Genomic DNA, 16,431 nt, shown 5'->3' with positions numbered 1-16,431 from the left:
TTCGTCAGTAGGAAAAGGGAGAGAAGGAAAGATAGTAGGTGAATATGGATTGGGGGGAAGAAATGAAAGAGGAAGCCGCCTTGTAGAATTTTGCACAGAGCATAACTTAATCATAGCTAACAGTTGGTTCAAGAATCATGAAAGAAGGTTGTATACCTGGAAGAATCCTGGAGATACTAAAAGGTATCAGATAGATTATATAATGGTAAGACAGAGATTTAGGAACCAGGTTTTAAATTGTAAGACATTTCCAGGGGCAGATGTGGATTCTGACCACAATCTATTGGTTATGAACTGCAGATTGAAACTGAAGAAACTGCAAAAAGGTGGGAATTTAAGGAGATGGGACCTGGATAAACTGAAAGAACCAGAGGTTGTAGAGAGTTTCAGGGAGAGCATAAGGGAACAATTGACAGGAATGGGGGAAAGAAATACAGTAGAAGAGGAACGGGTAGCTCTGAGGGATGAAGTAGTGAAGGCAGCAGAGGATCAAGTAGGTAAAAAGACGAGGGCTAATAGAAATCCTTGGATAACAGAAGAAATATTGAATTTAATTGATGAAAGGAGAAAATATAAAAATGCAGTAAATGAAGCAGGCAAAAAGGAATACAAACGTCTCAAAAATGAGATCGACAGGAAGTGCAAAATGGCTAAGCAGGGATGGCTAGAGGACAAATGTAAGGATGTGGAGGCTTGTCTCACTAGGGGTAAGATAGATACTGCCTACAGGAAAATTAAAGAGACCTTTGGAGAGAAGAGAACCACTTGTATGAATATCAAGAGCTCAGATGGCAACCCAGTTCTAAGCAAAGAAGGGAAGGCAGAAAGGTGGAAGGAGTATATAGAGGGTTTATACAAGGGTGATGTACTTGAGGACAATATTATGGAAATGGAAGAGGATGTAGATGAAGATGAAATGGGAGATAAGATACTGCGTGAAGAATTTGACAGAGCACTGAAAGACCTGAGTCAAAACAAGGCCCCGGGAGTAGACAACATTCCATTACAACTACTGATGGCCTTGGGAGAGCCAGTCATGACAAAACTCTACCATCTGGTGAGCAAGATGTATGAGACAGGCGAAATACCCACAGACTTCAAGAAGAATATAATAATTCCAACCCCAAAGAAAGCAGGTGTTGACATATGTGAAAATTACCGAACTATCAATTTAATAAGTCACAGCTGTAAAATACTAACACGAATTCTTTACAGACGAATGGAAAAACTGGTAGAAGCGGACCTCGGGGAAGATCAGTTTGGATTCCGTAGAAATGTTGGAACACGTGAGGCAATACTAACCTTACGACTTATCTTAGAAGAAAGATTAAGAAAAGGCAAACTTACGTTTCTAGCATTTGTAGACTTAGAGAAAGCTTTTGACAACGTTAACTGGAATACTCTCTTTCAAATTCTGAAGGTGGCAGGGGTGAAATACAGGGAGCGAAAGGCTATTTACAATTTGTACAGAAACCAGATGGCAGTTATAAGAGTCGAGGGGCACGAAAGGGAAGCAGTGGTTGGGAAAGGAGTGAGACAGGGTTGTAGCCTCTCCCCGATGTTATTCAATCTGTATATTGAGCAAGCAGTAAAGGAAACAAAAGAAAAATTCGGAGTAGGTATTAAAATTCATGGAGAAGAAGTAAAAACTTTGAGGTTTGCCGATGACATTGTAATTCTGTCAGAGACAGCAAAGGACTTGGAAGAGCAGTTGAACGGAATGGACAGTGTCTTGAAAGGGGGATATAAAATGAACATCAACAAAAGCAAAATGAGGATAATGGAATGCAGTCAAATTAAATCGGGTGATGCTGAGGGTATTAGATTAGGAAATGAGACACTTAAAGTAGTAAAGGAGTTTTGCTATTTAGGGAGTAAAATAACTGATGATGGTCGAAGTAGAGAGGATATAAAATGTAGACTGGCAATGGCAAGGAAATCGTTTCTGAAGAAGAGAAATTTGTTAACATCGAGTATAGATTTAAGTGTCAGGAAGTCGTTTCTGAAAGTATTTGTATGGAGTGTAGCCATGTAAGGAAGTGAAACATGGACGATAACGAGTTTGGACAAGAAGAGAATAGAAGCTTTCGAAATGTGGTGCTACAGAAGAATGCTGAAGATAAGGTGGGTAGATCACGTAACTAATGAGGAGGTATTGAATAGGATTGGGGAGAAGAGAAGTTTGTGGCACAACTTGACTAGAAGAGGGGATCGGTTGGTAGGACATGTTTTGAGGCATCAAGGGATCACAAATTTAGCATTGGAGGGCAGCGTGGAGGGTAAAAATCGTAGAGGGAGACCAAGAGATGAATACACTAAGCAGATTCATAAGGATGTAGGTTGCAGTAGGTACTGGGAGATGAAGCAGCTTGCACAGGATAGAGTAGCATGGAGAGCTGCATCAAGCCAGTCTCAGGACTGAAGACCACAACAACAACAACAATGTGCAAAACTGTGAAAGGACATTAAATTACTGTATTACAGTACTGATTCTAATTGCACATTAAGGTAAACATTAGTAAATTTGAGTGTTTATGTGAATATTCTCTTCAACAGAGTGGAAGGAGTTGTCCAATAAAAAGCACTTTAATTCAGTCTTAAATGCCACTACATTATCTACATGACATTTAATGTGCTCAGGTAGTTTGTTGGTACATACGTAGCCATTTATCTCACACCTTTGTCTGCTAACGTTAACTCCTGGAGGTCTTTGTAGAGGTTATTTTTAATCCTAGTATCATACTCGTGCTTTGTGAAAATAGAAATGGTAATGATGAGAGACGTTAATGGATATGTCGAATGGAAATGTCAAACATTGTAAGTGGCTTCTTCTTCTTCTTCTTCCTTTTTTTTCCAGTGCTATTGTGATGTTCGTTCTCTGTTGCACATCCCTAGACTTGTTCCATGTGCCAAATGTAAGTGAAAATGTTTCAGACATAACGTTACTAGATGACACAAGTTAGAAGAAAGGTAAGCAAGACCTTCGTTCTGCAAGATTTACACAAGATTGTTGAGCCAACTGAAACTATGAACCCATTCCATGTAATTCCAGTGCATACAACTGACTTCTTTGGGTTTAAAGGTGCTGCTGAAACATGGTTGTGAATGAAGGCATGTGAGATCTCCAAATGAAGTATATTAAAGTGTCTTGTACTCATCCATCTTGATCTGAAACAGAGGAATGGAAAAATCTTAATGTATTTAAAAGAGGAAAGACTATGGCTGATGTACTCCATGCTGTACTTCATCTGAGAGACCAGCTATGTATATATATAAAAAAGAAAAGGGGAGGGGGGGGGGAGCTCAGGAAAAATCTCATTTTATGTCTCAGTAGATGAAGTGGTTTGTTTACTGAGATGTAATGCATCGTCAGAGGCTGGGCACAGCTAAGAATGTGCACCATTTTCCTAGTCCCTTATTCTTACTGCTTCTCCTCTTCCTACCACTCCACTCAGCTTGTAGTCAGTGCTGCCACCACTTCTTGCCACTAGCCTATGTGAGTTAACGAGCATTTCACTCTCATTTAAGTATATGGCTGAAAGAGTCAACCTTCAGGAATTGTGAAACGAACCCTGTCATCTAGGACCATGTACTACAAAGAGCGCAGATTCACCATGAGATGGGGAAATTCACAGGCGTCCATTGTGCTGAACGAGGCCTAAGCACTGTAGTGTGAGACTGAGACAGATGAGAACCCGCATCATAGGGAAACCCCGTAGAAGCCGTTTGTGGCCAGGGAGACGTAGCAGTGTTAAATGTGTCGGACCTAAGATTGGCTATAAAGGGACACATTTATGAAAACTATTTAATTTTCAGGGAATCAAGCCACAGTAATTTTAATTTACCATCCTTCATAAATTTTTATGGTGATCCCAATAAAACTTGAATATTGATAATATCTGTAATAGTTTAGGATTTACTGCTAAAGTGAAATTAACAAGTTTTGTAACAAAGACCTGAATGCTAAAATCTGAACGCTTTGGTCAATCTTAACAATTGACATTTCATATAGAAGCGCATCATTAAAATGGCAAATGTTGTAAATCTCAACTCTGTAATTTTATTTGTTTAAAAGATATAGTAAATTTAAATTATCAGTAATTTCAATTACACATCAGATCATCATTTCCTCCACACAAAACATATTGAACAATGACAGTATGACACCTTATTGAATCATTATGTAATAGAATATTTGTTGTAAAGTTTAGTACGTAATAGTTACCTTTGTTCTTTATTTATTTATCAGAAAGCACAATGGTGCAAGACTACTGGCCATGACATTCAGAGTTAAGAAGGAAATTGTATTGGTTTTATGTAAAAGAATTTAACATTTATTATGTAATGGATATTATTGTTACTTTATTTAGAATGTGAAAGTGGCCAAGCTGTGAATATTTAAATATGTTAAAATGTAAAATAATGTAGAACAAGCTGTAGTCCATCAGATGGATGGCTTCAGGAAAGGGAACTGCATTAGTCACTTGAGTGAGGATGTTCAGCGTGCGGGAAACGTGGCTGGGGACGGGCAGAGGGACAGTGCTGGTGGAGATACGAAAGCAGATGGTCAGTCTTTAGGCAGATAGGAAGTGAAATGACGTAGAAAATTTTGCATTGTGTGGTATCGCGGGACATGGTCTCTTGGTGGTGAGCTGCCGCGCGCCTGGTGTGCACTCTAAACTTTTCACATAGTTAATGAAGTGGAGTATTGGACTTGTAATTCGCGATGAGATTGTGAATGATCAAACTGTAACAAATGGATATGTGCTCGAGTGTAATAGTAATTCTAAATATGACAATGTTGGCTATTAGTTTGATTTCTGAATAAACATTATTCTAACCAGAATGAGATTTTTACTCTGCAGCGGAGTGTGCGCTGATATGAAACTTCCTGGCAGATTAAAACTGTGTACCAGACCGAGACTCGGACTCGGGACCTTTGCCTTTCGCGGGCAAGTGCTCTACCAACTGAGCTACCCAAGCACGACTCACGCCCCGTCCTCACAGCTTTACTTCCGCCAGTAACTTGTCTCCTACCTTCCAAACTTTACAGAAGCTCTCCTGCAAACCTTGCAGAACTAGCACTCCTGAAAGAAAGGATATTGCGTGAGTCGTGCTTGGGTAGCTCAGTTGGTAGAGCACTTGCAAGCGAAAGGCAAAGGTCCCGAGTTCGAGTCTCGGTCCGGCACACAGTTTTAATGTGCCAGGAAGTTTCATTATTCTAACCAAATCGCAGCTGTGTGGCCTACATCTTTTATGGTTGTTAATTTAACTCCTGATATTATTATTACTGTTGTTACACGTTATATTAATGTTGTATGTTTCATACAATTTCGCAAAGTTGCCATCAGCCAGACAATTTTACCAAAGGGGCACAAGTGTCTAATTTAGAGCATGTAATGCGATATGTGTGGTTCAACCCCGACGAGTTTGAGCCAAGACATTTCGATGAAGAGGAACTGCATGTGAGCCCGAACATCTTTGGGGTGTTAGCTCGCACATAGCAGCTACTGACAAGAGGCTGGGAGGTGTGCGGAGTCGTTTGTTTGGATCTAATTCTCAGGGAACGTCCTCCCATTCACTGGACGCTGCAGTGAATCCTATAGCGCCCCATTTACAGAGTGGGAGCTCCTCAGTGCCCGTGCACATTTCCTCGACACAGCTCCTGGGCCTGATCGGATCCACAGTCAGATGATTAAACATCTCTCATCTGACTGCAAGCGACATCTTCTCGTCATCTTCAGCTGGATCTGGTGCGATGGCATCTTTCCGTCACAATGGTGGGAGAGCACCATCATTCCGATGCTCAAACCCGGTAAAAACCCTCTTGATGTGGATAGCTATTGGCCCATCAGCCTCACCAACGTTCTTTGTTAACTGCTGGAACGTAGGGCATGTTCATTCAGGAGTCCATCTATGCCCTGGAACAGTCCTGCTGTTCCGTGGTGTTTGTGTGGACCACAGGACACGTCGGAATCCCCAGAAACTAATTTGCTGACAGGCTGGCCAAACAGGCGATGCATAAACCGCTTCTGGAGATAGGCATCTCCGAAGCTGACCTGCATTCTGTCTTACTCCGTAGGGTTTTCCGGCTTTGGGAGACGGAATGGCATAACAGCACACACAACAAACTACTTATCATTAAGGAGACTATGAATGTGTGGAAGTCTTCCATGCAGGCCTCTCGCAGGGAATCAGTTGTCCTCTGCCGGCTCTGCATTGGCCATACGTGGCTAACGCATGGTTACCTACTCCATCAAGAGGACCCACCTCAGTGTCACTGTGGCTCCCAAATGACAGTCGTTCACCTCTTGCTGGACTGCCCACTTTTAGCTGCTCGGCAGCAGATTTGTAACTTTCCCAGTACGCTGCCTTCGGTGTTGGGCGACAATGCCTCCACGGCAGCTTTAGTTTTAAATTTTATTTGTGAGAGTGGGTTTTATACTCCTATGTTGGTTTTAGTGCATGTCCTTTGTCCCTCCGTGTCCTCCACCCTAGTGCTTTTAGGATGGAGGTTTTAATGTGTTGCAGAGTGGCTGGCTTTCTCTTTTCATTCTCGTGGTTGGCCAGCCACTGTAATATGCTTTCATGTTTTACTCCCTTCTGTTTCTAGCTTCTCTCTGTTTTCTTGTCCTTTTGTTCCTTTTAGTGTTCGTTGCCTTCCCTTTGTTATTGTGGCTTTTCCTTTGTTTCCATTTTGTGTTATATGTTTCGTCTGTTTTATTCTCACCCTTGTGGCATTGTTTCCTTAGGAACAAGGGACTGATGAGCTCATAGTTTGGTCCCTTCTCCTGCCTTTAAACCAACCAACCTTGTTTATTGCTTTGTTTTGTGAGGAAACTGATGAATTTACATATTTTTCATTTTCTATGTAATTGTGGATTTTGGCACCACACTGTCACTTACTTTGTTGTAAATCTCATGGGCATTGTTCTCCAAAAGGTTGAAAGTTGCTGTACAACTCCCAGTGACAGCATTTTTTGTGTGTAGACTATTCTCAGTGGTGTGGAAATGAAAGTGTAAGGAAAAGGTTTACATGCCCATGATGGTAAAGTGTTAATAACAAAATGTATTGTGAAATTATGTTATATCGTAAAAGAAGAAGACTGTGTTACAGAGTCATAAAAAATTGTGGGCAATCAACTTGGAGAACACTAAGGAGGTTTCAGCGCAGATTGCCGGTACCGAGCAAACCCTGAACAATAAAACAGTACTACTTCACTCCAAAAATCAGAAACCCCAAAATAATAGTCATAAATGTAGACATTAGGAAGTTGTAAAACTCCATGAACCGACAACCTTTCAGTAAAATCATGAGGGATCAGGACTAGACAACAAAATACTCATATCCATTCTACACGTCTGACTGATGTACACTCCAGAGTAAAATTTGCAAGGCAAAGCTCTGATGGTTTTGAGACTGAAACAAAGATAAGACAAGGTGGTGTGCTTTCTCCATTTCTCTTCAATTGAGTCCTTGAATAACTGCTTAGAGAATGGTGCTGGGAATGACTGACTGCACAATTTTACTTGGCCTGTCTGTGATCTGTGGCAGTCAGCTGATTACGAGCCGCTCTGGAATGTTAGCAGACACTGCCAACATTAGCTACATAAAAGTATTGTGTGCCATAACAGTAAGTAGCCATTACGGATATAGTGTTGATTTATGTGCAGTGTTTTGTGCAGTGTTCGTTAATATTATTTACCAAAATGAACAAAAAGACTACCTGGTACCTGATCCTTCAGGTGACTCACCTTGAACTATTGTCACATCTACAATGCTTATGCATTCGTTTCTTTTATAAGCTGTGAGCTGGCTGCTCTGGGAGGAGGAGGCAAGGCTTGTCTCAGAAGTTAGTGTGATGCGAGTCGATCATGAACTTCTGCTTCCAGCATCGTCTGCTCAGGGGCCAAGTAAAAGTGTGTGTGATCAGCAGACTGCTTTAACGTCCAGAGGAAGCTCCAGTTGTATCACAAGAGAGATGGGCCAGAAGTAGGCTGTTAAGCTTTTTAGACAATATGGTACTAATTGCTGACTTTTTGGAAACTGGTAACCCAGGTCAGTAGCCTTAATTGGAGTTATTCTTGAACCTGAAATAAATTCATGTATGTAATGCCCCCCCCCCCCCACTCCCCCCCTTCCCACCTGACAGTGGTGCAGGGATTGGAATGCTGCTTACTGTATAACCTTGATCATTTTTTTTATTTAGTATGACGAAAATATTTTATTTAATATGTTACGTAAAACAATAATTCCAACTGAAATGAAATTTTGGCATACACCATAGCCTACCATATTATCTTAATACACACTTTAACATACCAGGAACATGATAAGTATATTAAGAAAAGGTACAGCTCAAACAATGGGAAATCCAGGATGGAATGTAACAATATTATGAGAAGGAAAGTTACTGCTCTCTGTGTGGTTTCAGTTGCCTGATACTCTGTCGCACGTGCGCGCGTTTGTGTGTGTGTGTGTGTGTGTGTGTGTGTGTGTGTAGCAGCTTTCCTTCTTGTAATATTGTTAAGAAAAGGTACATTTTACAGTAGTTGGTTCTTTATTTTGAAAGTCGATATTGTGCTAATAAAATAAAAGTATTTTTGATCACATCTGTTCAATACAGTGCCCATCTTCACAGGAATTACTGAGATACCTTACCTTACCTTACCTTATCTTCTTAAGTGCAATGAACAACCAGGTACTTTTCCAAATTCTCTGCAGTTCATAGAATGTTGCTGATCAGCAAGAAAGTTTCTGTAGGAGTAAGATGATCACTCCACATCACAGAATGTTGATGGTGCAAATTTTTGGAGATGAAATATTCCTGGAGAGATGTCTTTTCTGACACAGGGGATATTGTATAGCTTAGCAACAGTTGAGTAGTCTGGATATTTTGCCAAAACAGCATAATACTGATATACTACCCTCTCCTCATTATCAGCTTTAATGACAGTCAGTTTCCAGTTGAAATTCTCTACAATTTCTACAAAAGCAATGCTGGACTCTTAATTCTTTAATGCTGTTGGCAAGGAAGCCAAAGTTGCTTTGGATGTAGATTGAGCATTTTCGGCTTTAGGTTCAGTGAAAGAATTTTGTCCCTCCCATACTAGAAGTGAAGATTGTCTCAGAAATTAATTAATCACAGTTTTCATGGCTTGAAAATGTTAATTATAAAAACAGGATAAGGCAGCAGTTTTGTATACAGTGACACATGACCTGAGGCTTTGAGAAAGACTTCTTGAAGTATGAAATTATTTTATTTATATCTGGGTATCTGCTGTGCACTTTTGACAATATGTTACAGTAGGTAGGCCAGATAGATGAAGTGGGTTAAATGTGGATAGAACCTGTGTAGGCCATTTGGTGCCCTCAGCATGTAGGCCCTGGCACTCAAATACGTAACAAGAACTTTTTCTTCTTGAATTCCCTCAGGCTGCAGCACTTTTAAGACAGTAATTCACAAAATGAGTTACTGTTGAATGATTTTTGTATTTCCAACACTTTACCGGAAATCAATAATGGCTTTGAGGGTTCTTTCCCATCAAGTTTGTCAACAACGAGACTGCCATTGAAATGTCCATGTGTATCCATTACTTTGTTGATGGCTATCCATATATGGTGGTTATTTGTATGATGCCACATGCTTTTTAGGGCCTCCTGGTAACAAAACTCTAAATAGTTTTTCCATGCAGCTGATTCATCAGGAATCTGTGGCTCACAGTACTTTTGTGGAAATATGCGAAATTCAGACAAGTGAAGTTTCTGCCATGGAATGTTCGAAGAAACCATAGTGGTTGCTATTTAGACATTTCACTGCTTTGTTCTTTGTGTACACATCACTATGTGTATGTTCCTGAAGTTGTGATTTCATACAGCATTCAATCTGCTTATTGCACACTCACTATAGAACAATCCCACCATCAGTAGTGAAAGCATTGCCCATTATAACCAAAATAATTTAAGTGATAATTTTGGATGCCACAGGAGTCATCATGAAAACTGACAGTTATGAGCTCTTAAGAAATACTACTTGGCAAACTTTTCTTGGTGCACGTTCTTTCTTGTTCAATTTGGTAGAAGTGCTACTAGTTGAAAAACTCTCTGCCACTAGTCATTTTTTTGGTCTACTGCCAATGTTGACAGCACATGAAGCCCTTTACTACACTCAGTAATGGCTATTATATATGATTTCCTTTTAAGAAAAGGAATTCTAAATCATAGAAAATCAAGCATAAGCATGTCTTTCATAATGCAATGCAAAGCACAGATAGCCCTATTTTATTGAACTAGAATCTGAGTTTTAGAAATAATTTATGGTCGGTTGCATGTGCAATTTTTGTAAGTGAGTGGTCTTGTGAGGATGTGTGGAAATATGAAGGGTAAAAATGAAATAATAATTAATTTTATCCAGCATAAAGGTAAAATATGTAACAGTGTGTAATTATAGTGAACTATGTAAAATTATGTAATTGTAAAATGAAATATATTGTCATTGATTACACAGTTTGTGAACATTTACTCTTTCTACGTGCATTCAAGTGAAAGAAAAGATGATGTAATTACATAAAAAATTGGTTTTTGATGATTAATGAGCTGCGAAATCTATGTACTCTGAAGAGTAGATGCGTAACCAGTCTGGGACAATTGGTACCGTGGTTGACATGGGTATTTTTGATTTAATGAAGATGGCAGTGATACAGACATGAGGAAACATTTCTGGGTGAAGATAATTGTTTTTGCTGAAACGACCAGGAACTCTTAAAAACATGATTATGACATGATTTAGTAAACGACCAATAATATTGACAACAGGTATTAAGTAACTAAGGCTTAAAATAATTATTTCAATAATTATGATAATAAATTTGGATGAAATTGCAATAAAGGAAGATGAATGTATATTTCTTTTTATTACAAGGCTGTCACATAATAGCTATATTTAGGAATATTGGTCATGACATTACTGCTGTAGTTCATCATTCATTAGTTTGGAAGAGTGGAAGCTTTGGTGCCTCTTGATAGTGTAACATTTCACAGAAGTTTCCAAAATTATGGTTTGAGTCTGATTGCATGTGTCAAATTCGAGGCAGTTTCTTTTCCTGTCGTGAATTGAGAGTGAAGAGTTCATGCACTCCCAGCTAGGAGGACAAAAGCCCATACCAAACTAGCACCAGTATGTCACAATTGGGAAAGAGATTTAAATAATAGGAAAATTATTAACTTCTGATTATCCTAATCAGATGGCTTTTCTTATTTAGATCTTCAGTGGTTTTCATATTTGTACCCAGAAGATGATCTGGACATTGCCTTCTGTCTCTGAATTTGTTATTAATTCATTGTTCAGTTTTTGTTGATGTACCATGATTATATTGCTGATAGAAATTTCTAATAATGTATGAAGGTGTTGTCACATTGAGTTGTTGTTGTTGTTGTTGTTGTTGAGTATTAGTGACACTTGATAGGTTGAATGTGTCAGATTGTAGATTCAGGTTAAAACGTAGCTTGAGGCTCAATTTGTTTAATCATTGAAATATTTTAGATCCCTCTCTTCTGTGAAAGGAGTACAATTCTCTTATGCTTTTCGTGAATTATTGTTAGGTCAAGTCCTATCCTTATGGCTTGGTGGCTGAGTGTTAAAGTGCCACACATCCAAAGATCGCAAGCTCAGTCGCCAGTTAATTGTAAGATTTTTATCAGTCACTTATCACTTCTTTCACCTCTGGCAATGTTTATTGATGTGAAAAATGCCAAGTTGCACTGTGGTACAGAAACTATGGGTCCACCTATAACTAGCTGGATAAATCAGTTCAAAGGTTGGAGGAAGGCATCAGCATACCACCTCCAACAGGACCATGCCTAGTACACCACTGTGGTGTTCAAAACAATCTTTGGATTGATGACTGCTTTACTTTATTCCTATCCTTATAAAAGCATACTTATATATTCTGTGTATTTGTATATTTTTGAGCTACTTATTTTCATTGTATTATGATGACAAATCCTATATCATTTTAAGATGATTCCTAGATGAATAAGTAACTAAGTTAGTGGTGTAACTGATTTTATAATTAAAATTTGTATTTATATGTTAATATTATTCTTACATGAACCATATTTTTTTACTATATGAGCTACTCCTGTTATTTGTCTCCATCTTTGCTTACAGTGACAGTGACAGTGACTTTAGATCACTTTGAGCCATTACCTCATTAAAAGGGTATGTATTATAGTACAGATGTTTCTGGATCTTTTTTAGGTCACAGTTTCCTGTGCCAAAACAGACCCCATTAGTATCAACTGCAATTCCTTCTTGGCAGATGCCTCAAAAAGAGGAAGGTGGTACAGGAGTGCAATCCAAGACTGAAGGCGTCAGTGATGAGGCTTGTGGATCAGGCTCAAGTGATCCTGAAATGATAAATAACAATGGAAGTGATAGCAGTATGGAGTTAATCAGAGAATAACATCTCGTAACGATGTAGTGATAAATGTGGCATCTTGTAGTTCAGAAACACTGTAATTTGCCATATATTATAGTGACACATTATCAATGCTTTAAATGACTGCCATAAGCTAAGTCGTTGCTCAATGATTTTGTAAAACAAAAGTTTTCAGAGCACCAGCAGTGCAGATTAAAAAAAAAAAAGCTATTTTTTTAAAATATTTTGTAATGTTGCTATATTTGTTATAGCTCATGGGCATTCCGTTTCATTATTTCCATTGTGACTGACTGCAATGGTTTGTAATATTTGAATTTATTTAGTATCAATTTCAAGCAGTGTGTTGTGATATTTCTCATGGCAGGTAGTCATTAGTACATATAAAATCAAAGGTATCTTGAACCAGACTTCATTTGTTGTTTCTGTATGGTTCTAGATATCACAGGTGGGGGAAAATAAATTTTATTGCATACATTAGTGTGAATTCCATATGCTGCATTTAAGTCTTGTAATCATCTGTTCAATTTTGAGGAAGTGCAGTGTCAGATTAATGAATTGATAGCTGGCATTTCACCGATGCTCAATGCTTGCTCCTTCTCCTGCCATGTTCCCCTTTGAGAAGTGACAATCTGTGATCTACCTGTTAGTCCAGTTTCCTCCATCTTTTTATTTTCCTTTAATCAAGCTCAGTAATATTTGGTTCCACTAGCTAGTGTTTTTACTATCCTTTTGATTATTTGTGTTCCGTCCTTTAGCCTGGAAAATACTTTAAAGTTGTTTTAACCATTATCTGACCACAGTTCCACTTAGGAGATTGTATACAGAGTAAACAAAATTTTCATCTTGCAGTAAAGTTTTTGCCAGTTGGGCTGTTAGTGAAGTGTGAATCAAGTATTGTATCTTGTACAAGATATAATTTGTAAATAAAATGGAATTTAATGTGGAGTATGTTAAACTGTTGCTTTAGTATATCCCTTATTTCATTTTGCAGCTTCTCAGAAAATATTTTGCAGATTGAAGATGATGGAGAATCCTCTTCTGATGGCCATAAGAGACCAAAATTAAATCTATACTACTATATAAAGACAAATCAGTGTTTAACATTCTTACCATAAACCTCAAAGTTGTTGACTGATTTGCTTCAAATGATCAGACAGGCATAGGCTATGTTTCCTTTTTAATATTTATGGTACATAAAAAGAAAATCTGTACTATTACTATATAAATACAGTTTGTTGTTCAAGATTTTTACCAAACATCTCAAAATGTTCTTCACAAATTTACTTAAAATTTTTACATGATACTCTAATAAACCTACAGATGCACATAGGCTACACATGCTATATAAACAAATATATATTACACGAATGGGGAAATGTTAGCAAAAATACCAAGAAGTTCTTTACTGATTTACTTCAACTATTTACATGATACTCTATTGAACATTCCAACAGATACAGGCTGTTGCGGGTTGATATTTGTAATTATAGACACTCTGGAAATATTGATTATCCTTGAATTAATGTTTTATATTCCATGATGTACATGCCTTAGAGAAAAAATAAAATTAATGTTGTATTGGAATCACGGTGTTGTGTGTCCGTAATATTTTGGTGCCGAAACCCGGGAAGAAATTGCGATTTCCTGCATGATTTCAACAATTAATGGCTTACTTCACGCTGTAGGAAACAAGAGACGACATCGGACCACAGCACAAGCAAAGTCCATTCCAATATAATATGATAGTATGAACTGGTTGCTTCAAAACAATTTTTGCGGCTTTGTATTGCAAGCCTGAAACTTGCACTCAGAGTAGCTAGTTTTATTAAAAGGTTTTCGTTCACTTACGTTTGCGCATATGCCACGTGTTAAACATTTAAGCTATTCACAAGTGCACTTGTAAACAATCTTACAACAGCCGTCTTTAGTTAGACATAATGCAGGACAAATCAGAGATACAGTTAGCAAACTTCAAAAGAAAGCGAACTAGGGAGAGGACTAATGCTACGCGGTTTTGTTCGGCTGTTGATGCTCTTACCACAGAAAGCTCGTTTGATGACTTTGAACATTACAGGGAACGTCTTCAAGAAACTCTAAAGAAGCTCGTTTCATTAGATGACGTTATTCATAATTTTCTCTCTGACGATGAATACAATGCAGACGTGCTGAGCTGTGAGGAATATACAGACAAAGTCAAACGCGCTATACAGAAGGCTACAAAAGCAATTGATTACAAGCTTTCAGCCTCAACGTCGCAGATGAATATCTCGTCACCACCAGTACTCACACAACCAACTGTATTCCACTCTGTCAAGCTACCAGCAATTAAGCTTGAGTCATTTTGTGGAGATGTCAAAATGTGGTCCCGCTTCTGGGAACAATTTGAATCGACCATTGATAAAGACCCATCCCTTTCTACAGTAAACAAACATGTTTTCCTACGAGGGTGTCTATCAGACGAACCGAAGTTGCTAGTAGATGGAATACCTATAACGGCTAACACGTATGAAGAAACAAAGAAAATTTTATTGAATAGATACGGAGATAGCAATCACATTATACAGGCGCACCTCGATTATTTGGATGCGCTAAAACCTGTACAGTCAGCGACACCTGAAACGCTGAACAGTACATTGCTGGAATGTAACCGTCGTATTCAAGCACTGCGTGCCTTAGGAGAAAACGTCGTGGCATATGGTAAAATTCTCACTCCGAAAATTCTGTGTGCATTTCCCGCTGAAATGTGTCAGAAATGGGTCATTCATGCTAGAAGAACCGAAGTAGCAGAAGGAGATGTACTGAAACTACTTAACTTTTTGGAAGTAGTAGTTCATGGTGCTCTCACTGCACAAAAGATTCGTACAGAATATCAGTCATCTCCTAGCTTCACACCCACTGCAGCAGCGCTTCACATAAATTCAAAGCAAGCGAAAAATCTGTGTAAGCCTAACGAGAAGTACCTATACAACCATATTGCATATTTTGTGAAGCTCTCTCTCATTGGGCCCAAGACTGCAACATAGTAACTGACAGCCAACAACGTATCGATAAACTAAAGCAAGATAATTGCTGTTTTATATGTCTAAACCGAGGTCATAATGCTAGAAACTGCAGTAAAAAGGGCAAGGTCTCGTGTTCTAAGTGCAAGAAAAGTCATCACACAGCTATCTGTACTGACATTGCTGCCTCTTCTTCATCTTCTCAGCAAATTAGCTCTACATCTGTAGGGAGAATCGATGTAAGTTCAGCAGTTTTTACTTATCTTCAGAAAGCTCGAATTTGGGTCAGTGGACCCGCAGGATTAAGCAAACTTACTCGCTGCATTCTGGATAGCAGTAGTCAGTCAAGCTTCATTTCCAAGTTCCTGATTGATGAGCTAGATTTAATAACTATAGAACATCGTGATCTATCTGTTAACGCCTTTGAAATGCCATCTGCAACTTCAACGCATCGTAGAGTCGTAGAATTCACACTACAGGGTACGCGGACTAATTCCAAGACGTCTAAGACTGCGTTAGAAAGCACATTCTCATTTTCCGCGCACCCAACTGTGTCTTCCGATTTAAGAAAACTTGTACCCACACGGGGACTTCAGTTTGCGGACCTAAGAGATGGTACAGAAGAACCTCCCATCGAGATTCTTATCGGAGCAGATTACTGTTGGAAAATCGTTAAAGATTCCCCTCCGATTCGACTAACGTCATCAGTTGTTCTAGTACCTTCCATTCTAGGTTGGATTCTTAGTGGAAGCAAATCAAGCACCACGGCTAACCTTGTGACTGCAAACTACATCAGTTTAGAGACAGCGACAACAACAGACGATATTTTACAACGTTTCTGGAATTTAGAAACAATGGGAATCACAGAAGATGAAACAACAACTCTGAATCAGAAGGAATTGGCGTTATTGCAAGATTTCTCAAAATCCTATTGCATCGAAGACAAAAGAAGAGTCATGTCTTTCGCCAGAAAACCCAACGTTATGTTATC

The 16,431-nt window shown here is 38.7% G+C and overlaps 1 protein-coding gene across 1 annotated transcript in view; it reads left to right on the top strand.

The window, feature by feature from the left end:
• Nucleotides 1-13,396, top strand: part of LOC126474864 (peroxisomal membrane protein PEX14) — a 60,262-nt gene extending 46,866 nt beyond the window's left edge. The window contains exon 5 of the mRNA XM_050102344.1: nucleotides 12,261-13,396. Within this exon, the coding sequence (XP_049958301.1) occupies nucleotides 12,261-12,465 (205 nt within the window). The 3' untranslated portion in view covers nucleotides 12,466-13,396. The remainder of the gene's footprint in view (nucleotides 1-12,260) is intronic.
• The last annotated feature ends 3,035 nt before the right edge of the window (nucleotides 13,397-16,431 follow it).

Source organism: Schistocerca serialis, chromosome 4 (assembly GCF_023864345.2).
Source record: "Schistocerca serialis cubense isolate TAMUIC-IGC-003099 chromosome 4, iqSchSeri2.2, whole genome shotgun sequence".
NCBI lineage: Eukaryota > Metazoa > Arthropoda > Insecta > Orthoptera > Acrididae > Schistocerca > Schistocerca serialis.
Note: the sequence above shows the minus strand (reverse complement) of the source record. Positions and strands in the feature narration are given on the sequence as shown.